The sequence below is a fragment of the Bidens hawaiensis genome, unplaced genomic scaffold (assembly GCF_021521415.1).
Source record: "Bidens hawaiensis isolate Kalapana, Puna unplaced genomic scaffold, B.hawaiensis_p1.1 tig00008580_1, whole genome shotgun sequence".
Lineage (NCBI taxonomy): Eukaryota > Viridiplantae > Streptophyta > Magnoliopsida > Asterales > Asteraceae > Bidens > Bidens hawaiensis.
The window spans coordinates 777,662-794,736 of record NW_027491619.1 but is presented as its reverse complement, the minus strand read 5'-3'; the positions used below and the strand labels follow the sequence as shown (position 1 = coordinate 794,736).

Genomic DNA, 17,075 nt, shown 5'->3' with positions numbered 1-17,075 from the left:
TGTCATATTATATTGCATTATAGTACCATGTGAGCTGTGAGCACTCAGTTCACGCCTGACATTTCCGCCTTAGGTTGGGGTATGACATGGAATAAGCCTAAAAATAGAAAATAACATAATAAACAATTATTTAAACTAAATAATATAATAAAAGATGATATTTTGGAGATTATTTGATGCTTAAAAGATGTATATTTTTATATACATCATATATCTAGATTGACTTCTTGGAAAACTTCACTTCTTTCTATAAGAGCTTGATCTTTGGTTTTTGGTGCATTAGGGATGCGTTATATGTCTATTTTCCTAGCTCCGGAAGGTGTCTTGAAAAGCTTGAAACAAATTCCGTCTAGGTCTTTTGGAGGTGTTAGTCAGGCGGAAAGAAAAATGCATTGGGCCCCTCTAAAGTTGGTTTTGGATTCTAAAGAAAAATGAGCTTTAGGTATTGGGTCGTTAGAAGGTTTAAACAATAGTCTTTTGCAAAAGTGGAGATGGAGGTTTGTGAACGAACCAAATTCAATTTGGGTGAAAATCAAATTCCTCCTTGTACGGTACGAAAAGAGGTTTGTTTTCTTCTTTTAAAGGCAATAACTTTTGGCAGAGAATGTTAAAATCATTTTCAAATCTTATTGCCTCAGGTACCGTACCTCTAAATTCGATTAAAAAACAAATTGGTAGTGGAAATGATATGTTGTTTTGGAATCATCCTTAGTGCCATACCCTATGTGTAGCTGAGAAGTTTCCAAGGTTATACGCTTTAGAAATGGTAGTTCGATGGCACAAAGGGTGAGGGGAGAGTCGTGGGAGTGGCGTAGGGAACAAAATGACCCAATTTCTAGAAATGCAAGATTTGATTAAGAAAGTTTCGCTTTCGGATGATAATGATCGATGGGTTTGATCGTTGCAAGGGATGTCTGAATTCTCGGTTAAGGGGATTTGGGAGAGAATTGATAATAGTACACTCCCTAGTGATTCGAGGAAAACCAATTGGTTCCCTTTTGCCTCGGAAAATAAGTATATGCGGATGAAGGGTTGTGGGAAATCGTTTGCCAACTAGGAAAAATATGGCTACTAAGGGGATAGATGTTCCGTATACTATTTGCCCCTTGTGAATGATGGGTCGGAATCCATTATTCATGTTTGTGGAGAGTGCACCTCGGTCAAGAAAATTTGGAATTTTGTTGAAAGGTAGTTTGATGTGAAGTTATCAGTGTTGCGATTACCAACTGATCTCATGGAGTGGGTTAACACCTTGTCTTTAGGATGCTCAAGAAAGAAATTGTGGATGCGATTATGTATGTCACTTGATAGACAGTTTGGAAGCTTCGAAATGATATTGTACGCGGTGTTGTTTGATGATGTTACATTGTTACTTACTTCTCTTTCCTTAGGTATTCGAATAGAAAGAGTATGTGTAAAGTTAATTGGTTACAATAGTTGAAGAACCCTCTTTTATTAATGCAATTTTCCTTTCTTGTTTTTTCCCGGCTAGTTTCTTGCTAGTTGGTGCTTTATATAATATCCGCCGTTCAAAAATATTGTATAAAACTTAGCGAAGTTAAATTTTTTTTTAACGGAAGTCTTAAAGAAAAAATGTGTAAAACGTGTGACTCGTCACAAAAATAAAATATTTGTAAGGTTAGAAATGTGGAATTATTAAAATCCAATTTTCATTTTCGTTCAATTATTGTCACGATTAAATCTCCAGTTCAATTTCATTTTTTTCAAGCCCCTCAGTTTAAGAATTTGCTAGGTCACCTCAGCAAAACTATCAAAGCTAACATTCATAAATCATAACTGCAATATTTATGAAATAAAATATTTTTTTATCAAAAAATGCGATATTTTATTAAAGTAACTAAATGCAAGTAAAGTTTGTCACGGCACTAAATTATGCAATAATTTGGTACAATTGAACTGAATAATTCATGTATATTAAAAACCATATAATTTCAATGAAATAAACTACCTTTACAAAAATAGTTTATAAAATTCTAAAAACTCAATGTTTTGCTAGTATCCGATGAGTTTTTTTAGAGGTCACAAATTTAAGTCTCGTTTGTGACAAATGCTATGCGTGAACCAAGGGTTTTACCACAGTGGGTCTTCAGATGGCGTGTTTCTCATTAAATTAGTGACGGGCCGGGCAACCCGAGTATCTGAACTTTCTTAGTCATTCAAAAAAAAAGAATAAGAAGAGGTTCCAAATTGTGAAACTCACTTTAGGTGAATTGCTAAACAACTCTTGTTAATATGAAATTATGAACCACTGAATTCAAAGATAACAATAGAAGCATTAATCATCCACTCTTTGTATCGAGAAAGATATAGCATTTTCGTCTTATTAATTTCTAATACCAACGTCTTCCAGTGTTATATATTCATATTGACGGTTCGGTCTATTGGAAAAAATATTGGTTTTCAAAACCGCCGGCCCAATCATTAAGTATTGACGGGTTGCTTGTATCCTAACGATTATTTTCAAAAAGACAAATATATTTTAAAGGCGTCTGTCATAGTAGCAGTAATGTCTCTCCCAAATGATCATAATACTTGCAATACCTCATTACCTAAATTTAATATTTTTATAGTGATAATGCCCATATTTCAAAATGCGTAAATAAGCTCGGATTTAAAGCTGAGACTCTCAAAAAAAACCCAAAAGAAAACATTCCGATCACCCACCAAGGTAATGCTTGTTGAAATTTTTTTATCAAATAGGTATTCTAGTGAAATCATTATGTCAAGTAGAAATTTTGAGGATCTTCATAAAGTACAATATACAAGCCCACCATGCACAAGCACAACACCCCAAAACAAAGAATACAAGAGTAGGCCCAGAAATAATAAACTACACATCATGGAGCCCTTCGTGTTTTGTGCAAGAAGTTGACGTTCCAAACTTTAAACATGAATAACAGTTTGTGCAACAGTTTATGTTATGATATTCAATAATAATAATAATAAATATTATAACTTATAAGGTGGACATGTTATAATATTTTTAGACATTCAATAATATATCAATTTATAGCATATCCATACTTGTGGTGACTGGACATGAACAAATAGACTAGAAAATAATCCAAATTAAAACATGCATATGCATATTAATTTAAGAAATTCAATTTGAGAAAGAAAGTGGATACATTGTAACTGTCTAATACTATATCAATTTTCTATATCTTTCTTACACAACATTTTCACTAGCCGTTATGCCTACTAGGCTACCAAGCACTAATGCCCGAGTTTGAATCCTTGAGACGAAAATTCGACCGTCCATCATTAGCTTGACGCTCCAGAAATTCGAACCCAGTTTCTACTCAAAAGGAAACCTATAAGAGAAAACTCCCTAACCACCTAACCAGACGAAAGACGTGATGACAATTTTCCATATCTAAAAGCATTATATAACTTTTAAGTTAATTATACAAATGATCTCTACGGTTCTCTATTTCACACTTTTAGTCCAAACGTCAAGAAATTATAAGTTTAGTTTAAATGATTGCACAAACGTAACACGTTTGTGAAATTACAAATTATTATAATAATAAATAAATAATAAAAATACAACCCCATAATTCACTACTTTAATGGATGTCCAACTAAAGATCATTTTTTACAATAATTTGCTTATTATGATTCACAAGAATTCTCAATAAACTCAACAAAAAAGCCTAAACTTAAGAATTTCTTGAAAATAATGTACAAAAAATCAATCTTGGCAAGAAAAAAATAACCATAAACATAAGATCAACCAACAAGATTTTATGCATTTGATCTTACTTATGTTACCAACATATCAACAATAGCTTCATCAATTAATGACCCGAGTAATCGCCTTTCGATCTCAATTCCGATTTCAAACGCTTCAACTTCATATTCGAGCCACTTTTTACGTTGACCGTTACTCATATCCTTGTCAACAAGCTCATCAACCATACAATCTTTCATTTGTTCCCAATCATTTATCTTGTTACACACATGTTCAACAAACTGATCTTTTTTTCTCACAACTGCTAGCCCTCTTAACCAAACTCTACACCTTGAGTCAACACACTCGCTCACGCAGTCAAACACGAGCTTACGCCTTAGTTTAGGGTTGTGTTTTTTGTCAAAAACCGGTTTTTGAGCTTCTAGTTGAGCAAATAGATGTGGGTTCACAATCTTGCTGGTTCTGTTTAAGGTGAAGTCTTCAAACATTGACTCGATGTTGGAAAGTATGTTCTTTATGTAACTGTGTTCTGACTTGGAGTCAACCTCGGTTGTTGTCGGTTTCTTTGAGAAAACTGCACTGAATTCCTGACCCGCTACCTAAAAACGTCACGAAGTTCAAAGATAAATCAGCTGTAAACTGCATTAACCGTAATGTACGATATAAAATGATCAGGTTTTGAGTTGGCACATATAACCCGTTTAAAATAAGGTTCGTGTTCAGGAAGAGTTGTTTAATTACAAGATTCGAGTTCGGGCTGACCTGTTTAATCCGTTTAGTTAAACAAATCGACCCGCCAGCCGGTGTAGTCAAACACGTCTACCCACTAACCTGTTTATGACCCATTTAACCCACTTTTTTACAACCAGCCAACCCGTTTGACACGTTTAGATAAATGAGTTAAATGGGTTGTGTTTGGGTTGACATGTTGAATATGTTTAGTTAAACAAGTTGACACGCCAGCAAATTTAGTTAAATAGGTCAACCCGCTAACCTATTTATGACCTATTTAACCCACTTTTTTACAACCGGATTAGCAAGTTTACAACTTGATTACTACCAACCCGATTAACAAGCTTACAACTTGATTATTACCCACCAACCTGTTTGACACGTTTAGATAAATGAGTTAAACGGGCCATGTTTGGGTTGACCCGTTTAATTTGTTTAGATAAGCATGTCGGCCCGCCAACCTTTTTAGTTAAACAGGCTGACCCACTAATCTGTTTAACCCACTTTTTTACAACCCACCAACCCGATTAACAAGTTTACAATTTAATTATTGCCCACCGACCCATTTGATACGTTTAGATAAATGAGTTAAACGGGTCGTGTTCAGGTTACATGATATTTTTGACACAAATAAAAACATGGGCCGTGTTTGGGTTGGACAACTATAACCCGCCAACTCACAAACTGCCAACCCGACACAATTGACATGCCTAACTCTATGTACATAACAAAGTGACATACTTGAGCATCTTTACTGGTTCTGTCTCGGTTTCTTGAATCTTGAAAGATTATAGTTCTTGTGATTCTTGATTCTTGATAAACAAAAGCTGGACTCATAGCAGTTAATTCCCTTAACTGTTGATCCAAAAGAGTACTTAAAGAACCACCTCCATTTGCTGAACTCAAACTATTTCGATTAATCTTATCCACCGACCGCGATATCGGAGATGTGAATGTAAAAGAAACAACATCCAGTCCATTAGATTTAGTTGCAACTTTCCCATTATTATCTTTTTTAGCACAACCTTTGTTTTTCACATCTTCTGTAACACGTTTCCTTCGGTCAAGTGTTTTGTTGATAGGGCTTATACTCGGAATCTTATCAGAAACCGGTTTCTTTTTAGGTACACAATTCTGCTTCATGTTGTTCGGTTTAAGCACTTTGTTTACTTTGTTTGTGACAGGTTTCTTGATTGTGTTCTTTTCACTAACTGGTTGATTATTTGTAGCTTTTGACCCGATTGAAGTCAGCCCTTCTAGTTTTTTAACGTTTACTTTCGCTTGAACAGCTAAGGAAACCGACTTTTTACCGTCTTTTGGTTCTAAATAACCGTCCCAGCTTTTGTTCATTGATTGCCCTTTAAGCTTCCTGGCAGCATTTGGCTCCGTTGACCTTGTAGAAGACGGTTTTCTGTTAGAAAAGTCAACCGAAGACGGTCCAACAAAAGGAATTCTTGATGCTGCTTCCATTATACGGGTCGGGTCATTTGATGAAACAAATCCCGACCTCTTGATTGTAGATAAGAGCTTCTGTTGAGTAACGGGAACCGATCGAGCTGATTTTGGCGGTAACATTTCAGTTTGAAACTTCTCGATTATCTCATGTTTTGGCTCAACTTGTAATGCTGAAGAATTTTGCATGGATCGAGTGTCGAAAAATCGGGTTGACCTTGACTGCGTGTCAGTCAAATTTGAAGACGGGAAAGAATCCAATCCCATAAGCCTAGCAACCACCCCGGGGGATTTACCGATATCATCTTCATCACTTAGTGATGATGAGCAGCCTTTAAGGACTATACTGTTTGATGTATAATCTTCAATCACCTAAAATAAATATTTCACATGTTGACTTTTTTGGTCAAACAAGTTGTTTTACATATTTAAAACAAAACATACGAGTCTTAACATAAGCAAAAATGTGTAGTGATTCATACCGCATGATAAGTGATTTGTGCGTTGGTACTGATGCTCGTTTTCTGCTTCGGTTGTACTATGTGATTTTAAATTTTTGGTTAAAAACAGAAAGTCAAAGCTGAAAATGCATAAAACAGGTCGATTTGGATACTGAGTTAAGAATACCTGATAAACTGGGAACTTTGGAGGCCAACTGCTTATTTGACTTTGTGTTCCAGTCAAACAAATGGTGTAAACCGCGACCTCCTTCGCCCTTGGAAGCTTGTTTCTCAACTCTCATGTTTGCATTAATTTTAGGACCTTATCACGGAACCAAATAACTTCTACAAAATATTAATCAAAAAAGAATTATACAAAGAATGGGTAGTGATGTTTTGTAAACTAAAATGCAGCATTTGTCATTATATGTAACAAAAGGATGTTTATTTTCCATTATGTCTGACGTGGCACGAGTTTTTGATGAGTGTCACAATCTCACTTGATACATTAGGTTACTTGCATATACGGGTAAAACATTTAAAGTATGTTACAAACGATTCGGGAAATATATTTTTTTCTTACAAGGAAAACGTTTAGAAGTAAGTTACATTTTGATAAAGAGTCGCGAAAACCGCAACTTTTATACAATTAAGTATTAAAAGAAATAAAAATCATGTAAGTATAAAATTTATGCTCAGATCATGGCTCAGTTGCTTAGAAATACATCAAAAATATTGATTCATCTGTATAACAAAATAATCTAGTGATGAAGTGAACTTCACCAACTAAACCTTTGATGTTGCTTGCAAAGTATACATGTGATCCTCTAGGAAGCTTTTGACTTTCAAGAGTCAAACTCAAAATAATTTAGTAATTTATCTAACATTCTTGTATTAGGTGTGTATTGTGGTACGAAAAATATAAATCAATATTTTCCAAAGGGTACAACCAAATAATTATTATAATTCTGATGAGAATGTAAAATTGTGCTAAATTTCAAGGCGAAAAGTTGGACAATAATTTTCAAAGGTCAAACATTCTGTAAGCCTAAATTAGTCAACAAAAGCACTTAAAACATGAATTCCATTGTAACACTATAACACCATCATTTTCTACTAAAACACCAAAGATTTCCACTAAACAGGCATAATTTCATGATTTCAACTCATAATTCTTATAAAAACAATCGAGATTACCAAATCCCAGATGAAATATCCAATACTACAACAAAAAGACTCATAATTTAGCTACATTTGTACATATTAAACCTTAGATAGTAGCTATTAGTTATTCCAATCAGCATGATTGATCAAGATCAACACTTCAAATTCTTCACCATTGACCTTTGACCAAAAAAACACAAACTTTCCACTTTGAACTCAAAATCCCAGATCAAAACAAGCATAAAGCTTACAAAATTTCATGCAGTAAACAGACTTGATTTCATGAATTTAACTCAATATCACATATAAAAAAAATCAAGATTACCAAATCCCAGGTGAAATATCCAATAATTCAACAAAAAGGTTCATAATTTAGCTACATTGGTACAAACTAAACCCTACATATTCCAAAAGCATGAAACTTTCCACTTTAAACTGAAAATCCCAGATCAAAACAAGCACAAAGATCATAACCCACATAATATTTTCAAGAATTTATCAAACAAAAGTATAAAACAAACTCAACTACCAAATCCCGGATGGAATATCCAATAATTCAACAAAAAGACTCATAATTTAGCTGCATTGGTACAAATTAAGTTCTAGAAATCAAACTCTTGAGTCTTGACCATTGACTTTCACAAAAAAAAAAAAAAAAAAAACTGAAACTTTACACTATGAACTCAAAATCCCATATCAAAACAAGCATAAAGATCATAACCCACATATTATTTTCAAGAATTCATCAAATAAAAGTATAAAAAATACTAATAAGTGAAAGCTTACATGAACATCAAGAAATGAAGAACCTCATATGCCCTGAAGATAATAAGAACAAAAAGGAATGAACTGAAATGCAGAATGCATAGATTTTGAGAGGATTTAGAGCAACATTATTGAAGGGTATATGGTTTTTAAGTGGTCACATTCTTTAATAATTTACAGAAATAAAAGCATTAAATGGTGTCATGGGGTCAACAAATTGGATGGATTCTTGCAGCATAAATAAAATAAAATAAAATAAAATAAAATCTATTTGATAAATCTTTTACTGTTCTGTATTTTAAAAAATTGACTTTTAAGTGGAAAAAGTTATTTGCAAATCAAGAAAAAGATTGTGTGTTTTTTGTGCTTTTTATAACGTCTCTTTCTATTATCTTTTTTACTTGAAAATGAATATATATATGTATTTTTTTACAGTTGAATACATAATCAAGATGGCCTTGGAGGGAAGATTACAAAAAGAGTAGTGGTCCTATAAAAGAAACTGAAGAGGTAGGTCTCAGCAAAGTCCAGTTGGACCCGCAAGACACCTTGAAAAGGTACGTCTGCGCAAAGACCAACTGGTTCCGCAGGACCCACCATGCTCAGAGAGATGAAAACCTTACACGCAGTAAGCCAGCTGTTCCAGCAGGAAAGCCTCCCTTGGTACAGTACCCTACCTGTTCCCGCAGCTGTGGGTACATACCAAGAAGGAAGGCTACCCGCACTAACGGTAAGGCTACACGCATAAGGCACTAACTCTTACACTTCAGCAATGTCACCTGAGGAAGGAATGAGCAAGGCGGGAATACTCCCGCCCAAATGAGCCAGTCCGTACGCTTCTGGAAGATCTTTTGTACTATACCTGCCAAGGTATGGACAAAATAGACAAGATCTGACCAAAGCAGCCCATGAACCAATCACAGGGTGACAGCTCACCGACAATAGTACGAGGAGGAGCATGCTCCAGTACAAAATGTCACTATCAGCCGCTGCCTACTCACCAACCACCAGCATGGCACATACATAGCCCACAGTTGGTGGAAAAGGAATATTATACAGCTGGCTGTACCTGCTTGGAAACCTACCTTCGGCTATAAATACTCCAACACCTTGGAACGGTATCATCATCATATATCATCTCATATTATCTTATCGTCTCTAGTTATTTCTCTTAATATACACTTATATTCAGAGCAATCTAGTATGATTCTCACGCCGGAGGGTGGTCACAAGGAGGAACCCCCCTTCTCAGTGACGAGCTCACGGTGTCTGTTTTGCAGGTTGAGAAGAATAACCATCTTTGCCGGACCTAACCCTCGTGGGGAACATCTACTTAACCCTAAGATTATCCTTAATCTGCCGGGGTCACTTAGTGTTTCTTCATAAACCTTTTTAATCATTACGTTTGGCTTTTTTTTTGTAATATAAAATAAACATATAATATAGGAAAATGATTTATATAACTATTGTTTTTATTTATATAAAGATATGTTAAAAGATAGTTTAAAGGTTATTTTATTTATTTTTTTGGTTGGAGAATGACGTGAACAAGATTTCAGTATCATAGACATTGGCTATGGAGGGTTTCAAATTGTCTCAACTTCTTTCACATTATATAATATTATAACGTATCTTCTGAAATGATGGATCACCTTTTTAAATCATGTTTATTCGCATCATATATATCGCCACAAATTGGTTATCAGATAGAGATGACGATGTTTCCATTTGGCTCAAATGTAGAATTGTTGCATAACCCAAGCTTGTTTTCAAAACAACCTTTAGGGTCTTGTGTGTCTTCTTCTGAAATAAGCGATAAGTGATAAGTACTTGGTTGTTACAAAACACTCAACTATGTGGGACAAGTTGTCATATCTTCTACTTATTTTGTCAAATTATTTTAGTTTTATCGTACTTTAACTCCTAACTTCAAGCAACAATATCTCATTTATCATAACTCTGTTTTGGGCGCGGCTTGGTTCGTTATGAAGCTCTCACAACATAGAACACAAACCAAATATATGTCGTCGAAGTTGATGAATAAGATACGTTTATACTTGTTGTCTTGTTGAGAAACATTTTTTTACTAATGACCCATGCACCTTTTTATTAATATAAATGACTTAATATCTAACAAGAGTTCAAAATGTTAATATATTTATTTATTAATCTAACATATGTAAAAAAATATCTTATTGTTAGATTTATGAAATTGTGTAACCTAATTTTAAAGAGACTCTCTAATAGTAAAAAAAAACTGTTATTTTTTCGAATGTTGTATATTTAATTTCTTTCTATATGTTTTCACATGTGTGATTTATGGTTTAATGTCGTTCGATTTTAATGCATTTACAAGGAGAACAAATAATCAATATACTTGGACGGAATTTCTTTACATCAAAACTAATTTCAACTATAATATGACATATGCATTTTAGAAAGCGTATAGAAAAAAGTGTCGCTCTACCCCTACTTGTTAGGGGGAGGAGAGCAGACAAGGCCTGGGGTGAGGAAGTGATCCATCCAACTCAAGTGCAAAGGTTGGGGCGGTGCGTAAAATGTTCTTGCATCAATGCCTCAATCCGTTACCCATCTCTCCTTTGTTTCTTCTCCACTTTGACACTACCCTCCCGATTAAAAACCTCGCACTACCATCTATATCTACCAACTCCATTTCTTTTACTATCAACTCAACCATCTCTCTCCCTTGTGATTCATCATCAGGTCCCCCTCTGCTAGAAATTTTAAACAAGATTCGACCGCACACCACTCTGCTGACAAAGCTGAGTGTAGGCTATCAGGGCGATGCACTTTTTGCAAGCTTATTTTAAGGGTGTATTTGGTTTGTAGAACTCGATAAAACTCGAATTTAAATTTTAGCTATTGTCGCCTAGTTTAAATTGCAATCTCCATTCAATTGTTAAGATGATTCGATTAAAATGCACAATAAAATTGGAGATTGGCTCGTTACACACGTATATTATCAAAAGATAATGTATTGTATTTAAACGTGACATGCTAATATGATAATTATGAGATGACAAAAAATTAGCATCTCCTGCACTTTCAATTTTCAAATATTTGAAAGTTATCAAATTCCAAATCCCATTAAACAATACGTTTATCTATTAACTACTTGTTCGGGCTCATTTATTATGAGACCTTGTATTTAACCATCATTAGTATTCTAAGACCATACTTTTCACTCGACAATTTGACCACATTATACAATTTAGTTGTCAATGTAGTTATATACTTCAAAAATATCTTAAATATAGTGTTGCTATTCAAACATTGTACATTAACATACAAATATTAATGTACATACACTTACTCTCATGTAGATTTTTTCGAGTATTCGTACCCTTAATAGAAAAGAATTGACAATATATTTGACTAAGAATAAACTATTTATGTCAAGTTGTTGAAGATCCAACTGTTCCTTATTTTTCATACACCTCTTTAAAAATGTTGCCTTGTTTCTATATATCAAACATCAAGCACACGTGCCTAGCTTAGAGTGGGAAAATGGTGCCAACTTTGTTAAATTCCCGTTGTGATAGTCTTTCTTGTTTATGGACTTTCGAATTTTGTAATCTTGGTTATGTATCATCTTGCTATGAAGCTTCTTTTAATGCTAGTTGCCAATAAAAAAAGTGTCATTCCTTCACTTTTAGTGTATCACATGACAAACAAATTAACTATCATGATCTCCCTATGTCCTATGTGTCCAATCTACGAAGAAAAAAAGAAAACAATCCATGGTTATCTCATCATATAAAAAGATGTTAAATGGGTGGTGTTTACATAATGACAGGTCAACTCAGCACAAGTCAAACACGTAACAACTTGAACAAACACATAAACTCGCAAATAAATATGGCTCAGATATTCATGTTTTGATAAAAAAAAAAGGCCCATTTATATCACCAGTGGTACTAAAGGCACACATCTCACATTCTCACTACCCTAATGTTTCATCAACCAACCGCTTGAAGACAACTCAAAACTACCCAAATAAACTCAAATTGGTTAGGGGTGGTGTTCAACATGCACAAATGACAAAACTACCCACGTGCCCCAACAACCCAATCACGTACCAAGATGAAAGAAACCTGAAGAGGTAGGTCCCAGCATAGCCCAGTTGGACCCGCAAGACTCACCTTGAACAGGGACGTCTGCGCAATGACCAACTGCTCCAGCAGGACCCACCATGCTCAAAGAACCTTACGCGCAGTACGCCAGCTGTACCCGCAGGGAAAGCCTCCCAATGGTGAAGTACCCCGCCTGTTCCCGCAGCTGCGGGTACAAGCCATCAGGGAAGGCTACCCGCACTAACAGCAAGGCTACACGCACAAGGCATTAGCTACTTCAGTAGTCACATGAAGGAATGAGCAAGGCGGGAATACTCCCGCCTAAATGAGCCAGTCCGTATGCTTCTGGAAGGTCTTTCGTACTATACCTACTAAGGTATGGGCGGAACACACAAATTGACCAGAGCAGCCCATGAACCAATCACAGGGTGACAGCTCACCGACAACAATACGAGGAGGAGCACCCTCTAGTACTGTTTGTCACTATTAGCCGCTGCCTACTCACCAACCCTTACGATGGGACGTGCGCAGCCTACAGTTGGTGGAACAGTGCGTAGCCGGCAGTAAAGGAACAGTATACAGCCGACCTTTACTGTTGGCCGTAGCCTATCCACCAACCAGCATGGCCTGTGCGTAGTCCACTGTTGGTGGAACAGGAATACTATTCAGCCGGCTGTACCTTCTAGGAAACCTACCTTCGGCTATAAATACTCCAACACCTTGGAATGGTAAGGACATCATCTGATATCTCAATCTTATCTAGCAATCTCTTAATATACACTTATATTCAGAGCAATCTAGTCTGATTCTCACGCCGGAGGGTGGTCACAAGGAGGAACCCCCCCTTCTCAGTGACGAGCTTACGGTGTCTGTTTTGCAGGTCCCCTGAAGAACAACTCTCTGCTAGACCTCATCCTCGTGGGAAACATTACTTAACCCCCAGATTATCTGTAATCTGCCCAGGGTTCACTTAGTGTTTCTTCATTGGCGCCATCCGTGCATAAAAAGCTAGAACTAATTCTTAGTTTTTTCAAAGTTTCTGAAGAAATGGTTAACGTTACTCCGGTCCTAAGACCAGTAAGTGACCAAGAAACCCCGGTGACCACAACCCCAGTAACTGGGAACACCGGCGGTTATACAAATCTTACGAACACTACCCCGGCTACCCAAGCCGGGGCAAGTGCAGTAAATATTCCACTGGGGTTCACTGATGCCCAGTTGGAAAAACGAACGAGGGTCCCTCGCCAAACACTAGACCAAGTGAAGGCGTGGGCCGAAGCACGTCAGAGAGAGTTCCAAGCTGAATTGGATGAACGCTTGCGTTCAGTTCAACAGGCTGACGAATTCGGCAGTACTCGCCAACATCTCAATATGAACAGTGAGTGCGAGTACTCAGACGACGAGAGGGAAGAATCCGATACCGACGCAAACCCTCGCCATAAGGCGAAAGGGAAGCGTAAGGAAACGGACTTCCAACCAAAAAGGAATTTTGGGGAAGCTTTTAAACCAACAAATGCGGAGAGAAACCCGCGTGATTTCTCCAAAACCTTTAGACCAACTGCTACAAATGCAGGAAAGTCAAAGTTCGCAAGGGACATTGCGGAAGCAATCGCCCCGAGAAGTGCCAAACAAATGTCCAACATTGGCACTTATGATGGTCTATCCGACCCAGACGACCACTTGAACAAGTTCATTGCGGGGGCAACCGTCAGTAACTGGACGGAACCCACGTGGTGTTACATGTTCCAGATGACTCTGGTCGGAGCGGCCAGGGCATGGTTCGATCGCTTGCCGGTCCACCACATTTATGATTGGGCGGACTTTCAGAATAAGTTCAGCCAGCACTTCAGCCAGCAGAGGAAATATACTGAAGAACAGTGGACGATCCTCAATTGCGTTAGAGAGGAGGATGAATCTTTGCTAGACTTCATCACCCGCTTCAATTCCAAAAAGCTAAGTCTCGGCAACATAAATGAAGATCTTGTTCGCGCAGCTTTCATCCAAGGCGCCGAATACCCAGAGCTTATCCGCACATTGACGGGTAAGGATGGCATGCCATCAACATGGGATGCCATCATGACGGCGGCAAAGCGCTTTGCTGAGACGGAAAAGCAACTGGGAAGGGATCTTCCCCAGAGTACACACCTCTACACGCAGAGGACAAGAGAGAACAATGTTCGGATTGCCCGGCAGAACAAAAAGAGGAAGCTAGGTATCTGGCAGTCAAGGGTAAACTTTGACACCTCATCCAGCTCTCACCCTCTTGTTGGCGGAAGAAATCACACACACCCTTCAAGCCAAAAGCACCGGTGGACGCCACTCACCAAAAGCGTCACGGAGATATTTGCCACTGAAAAGCTACCGTGGCCAAAAGCTCCAATGATCCGGCAGCGACCTAATGCGGATCAGAGTAAATCCTGTGACTTCCACGGGACAAAAGGTCATAGTACGGAAGAGTGTACATCCTTGAAGGATATTATTGAAGCATTCGTCAAGGATGGAAGACTGGCACACCCGGTGGCATCAATCAAGAAGGGATGAAGAAACGACAACCGGTACCGAGGCAACGGACGAAAGCCCGTTGACATCAGCATCAACATGGTTCATGGTAAGATCAGAGGAAGAAAAAGGCGAACGACAGAACCATGCGCGTGGAAGGAAGCTGAGGTGCGCTTCCCGCGAGTGCTAGGAGGACCCAGCAAAGAAGGCCCTATCGTCATCAAAAGCCAGCTGGGGCACTACATCACTTCTCGCACTCTTGCTGACAACGGCGCCTCGTCAACGGTGATGTACAGGCAGTTCTTTGACAAGCTAGACGACGAAGACAAGGAACGCCTAGAAACGATCTGCGCTTCGATGGAAGGGTTTGATGGCAGCACAAACACCCCCCTGGGTATCCTATCTTTCCCCGTCACTCTTACGGATGGGAAACACTCCTGCACAGAAGATGTGGACTTTGTCGTGATGAAGAAGCCACACCACACATACGACATTCTCTTCGGGAGAGACGGGATGGCAAGATTCAACGCCGTGGTATCCTCAGTCCACGGCATGATGGGATGGCCAACAGCTGAGGGTGTAGCGATGATCACCGGCATTCCCCAGGTATGCATCGCATCTGTCTCATCTAAACCCAAACCTAAGATGGCTAAACCAACCATCACCGAACCAGAAAAATGGGCCTTCAATGGCAAGTACCCTGACCAGGCCGTCACCATTGGCCCGACAATTGTTGATCCCACACGCACCTTACTCAAGCGCCTATTACAAAAAAACGCTGACATCTTCGCGTGGACACCAGCTGACATGACTAGTGTACCCCGAAGTAAGGCAGAGCATAAGCTCAAATGCGATCCGGCTGTTACGCCGATCGTACAAAAGCGCAGAGTAATGGGGCCAGAACAAACTAACGCGTGTAGAACCCAAGTCAAGGAACTCCTTGACGCAGGCATCGTACGCGTTAGTAGATATCAAACTTGGGTTGCAAATCCCGTTATGGTACCGAAGAATAACAAACAATGGCGCATGTGCATAGATTTCAAGGACTTGAACAAAGCATGCCCCAAAGATTGTTATCCGTTACCCGAAATTGATCTTAAGGTGGACTCGTTGGCACCGTTCCGCCTTAAATGCTTCCTGAACGCGTATAAGGGGTACCATCAAATACACATGGCCGTTGATGATCAGGACAAAACCGCTTTTCGGACGCCCGATGGCACATTTTGTTACCAAATGATGCCATTCGAACTTAAGAATGCCGGGTCCACATACCAACGCCTGATGGACAACCAGTTTCATGCCCAAATTGGGAGGAACTTGGAAGTCTACATGGATGACTTGGTCATCAAAAGCCCTGACCCAGAAGCGATGTTGAAGGACATCGAAGAGACTTTCAACACGCTCAGGAAGATAAACATGAAGCTCAACCCGAGCAAGTGTGCCTTTGGAATGGAAGAAGGGAAGTTCTTGGGGGTCATCGTCACTAAAGATGGCTTCAGAGCGAACCCTGAAAAGGTTGAAGCCATTATCAAAATGGAATCACCTACTACCATCAAACAAGCCCAGACACTGAATGGACGACTAGTGGCACTTAATCGCTTTCTGGCAAACCACGCAGATAAGTCGTTTCCCTTCGTGTCAACGTTGAGAAACTGTTTAAAGAAAATGCACTTCCGCTGGACATCAGAAGCGGAAGCAGCTTTTCAGGAGATTCGGTCACGCTTGATCGAACTCCCAACGCTCACGGCACCAAAAGCGGGAGAGGAGTTAATCCTATACCTTTCCGCAACAGATAGAGCAACCGGGGCAGTCCTGCTAGTAGAGCGAAAAGTCATCAAGATGCCAATCTATTATGTCAGCCGTGTCCTAACAGACGTAGAAACCCGGTACTCTACCCTCGAAAAATTAGTCTTAGCACTTATACACGCTTCACGCAGGTTAAGACGATATTTCCAGGGCCACCCAATAACCGTTCTCTCTAACTTCAAACTTGCAAACGTTCTAGGCAAACCCGAGTTATCGGGACGCCTAGCCAAATGGGCAATTGAGTTGGGGGAATACGCGATAAAGTATAAGCCAAGACCAGCCAAAAAAGGCCAGGTTCTGGCCGACTTTATTGCAGAAGTGCCTGCATCGCGGGAAAAAGAGTGCCAGGAAGAGGTTCAACCCTCTCCAGCACAAGACATCAATGATGTCTGGCGACTCTACACTGAT

The 17,075-nt window shown here is 38.6% G+C and overlaps 1 protein-coding gene across 1 annotated transcript; it reads right to left on the bottom strand.

Moving 5' to 3' along the window:
* Positions 1-3,580: 3,580 nt before the first annotated feature.
* Positions 3,581-8,419, bottom strand: LOC143529604 (uncharacterized). Its single transcript, XM_077025365.1, has 5 exons — positions 8,290-8,419; positions 6,527-6,684; positions 6,382-6,437; positions 5,189-6,271; positions 3,581-4,314 (listed from the first exon to the last, which is right to left on the bottom strand). Exons 2-5 carry the CDS (start codon positions 6,639-6,641, stop codon positions 3,787-3,789), a joined length of 1,782 nt encoding a protein of 593 aa, XP_076881480.1. The 5' UTR covers positions 6,642-6,684; positions 8,290-8,419; the 3' UTR covers positions 3,581-3,786.
* Between the last annotated feature and the right edge of the window lie 8,656 nt (positions 8,420-17,075).

Excerpts from the sequence above, each read along its gene's own strand:
- LOC143529604 (XM_077025365.1), bottom strand. The coding sequence starts at position 6,641 with ATGAGAGTTGAGAAACAAGCTTCCAAGGGCGAAGGAGGTCGCGGTTTA. Across the intron at positions 6,438-6,526 it reads CAAAGTTCCCAGTTTATCAG|TACAACCGAAGCAGAAAACG; the intron begins GTATTCTTAACT and ends AAAATCACATAG. Across the intron at positions 4,315-5,188 it reads GAACCAGTAAAGATGCTCAA|GTAGCGGGTCAGGAATTCAG; the intron begins GTATGTCACTTT and ends TGACGTTTTTAG.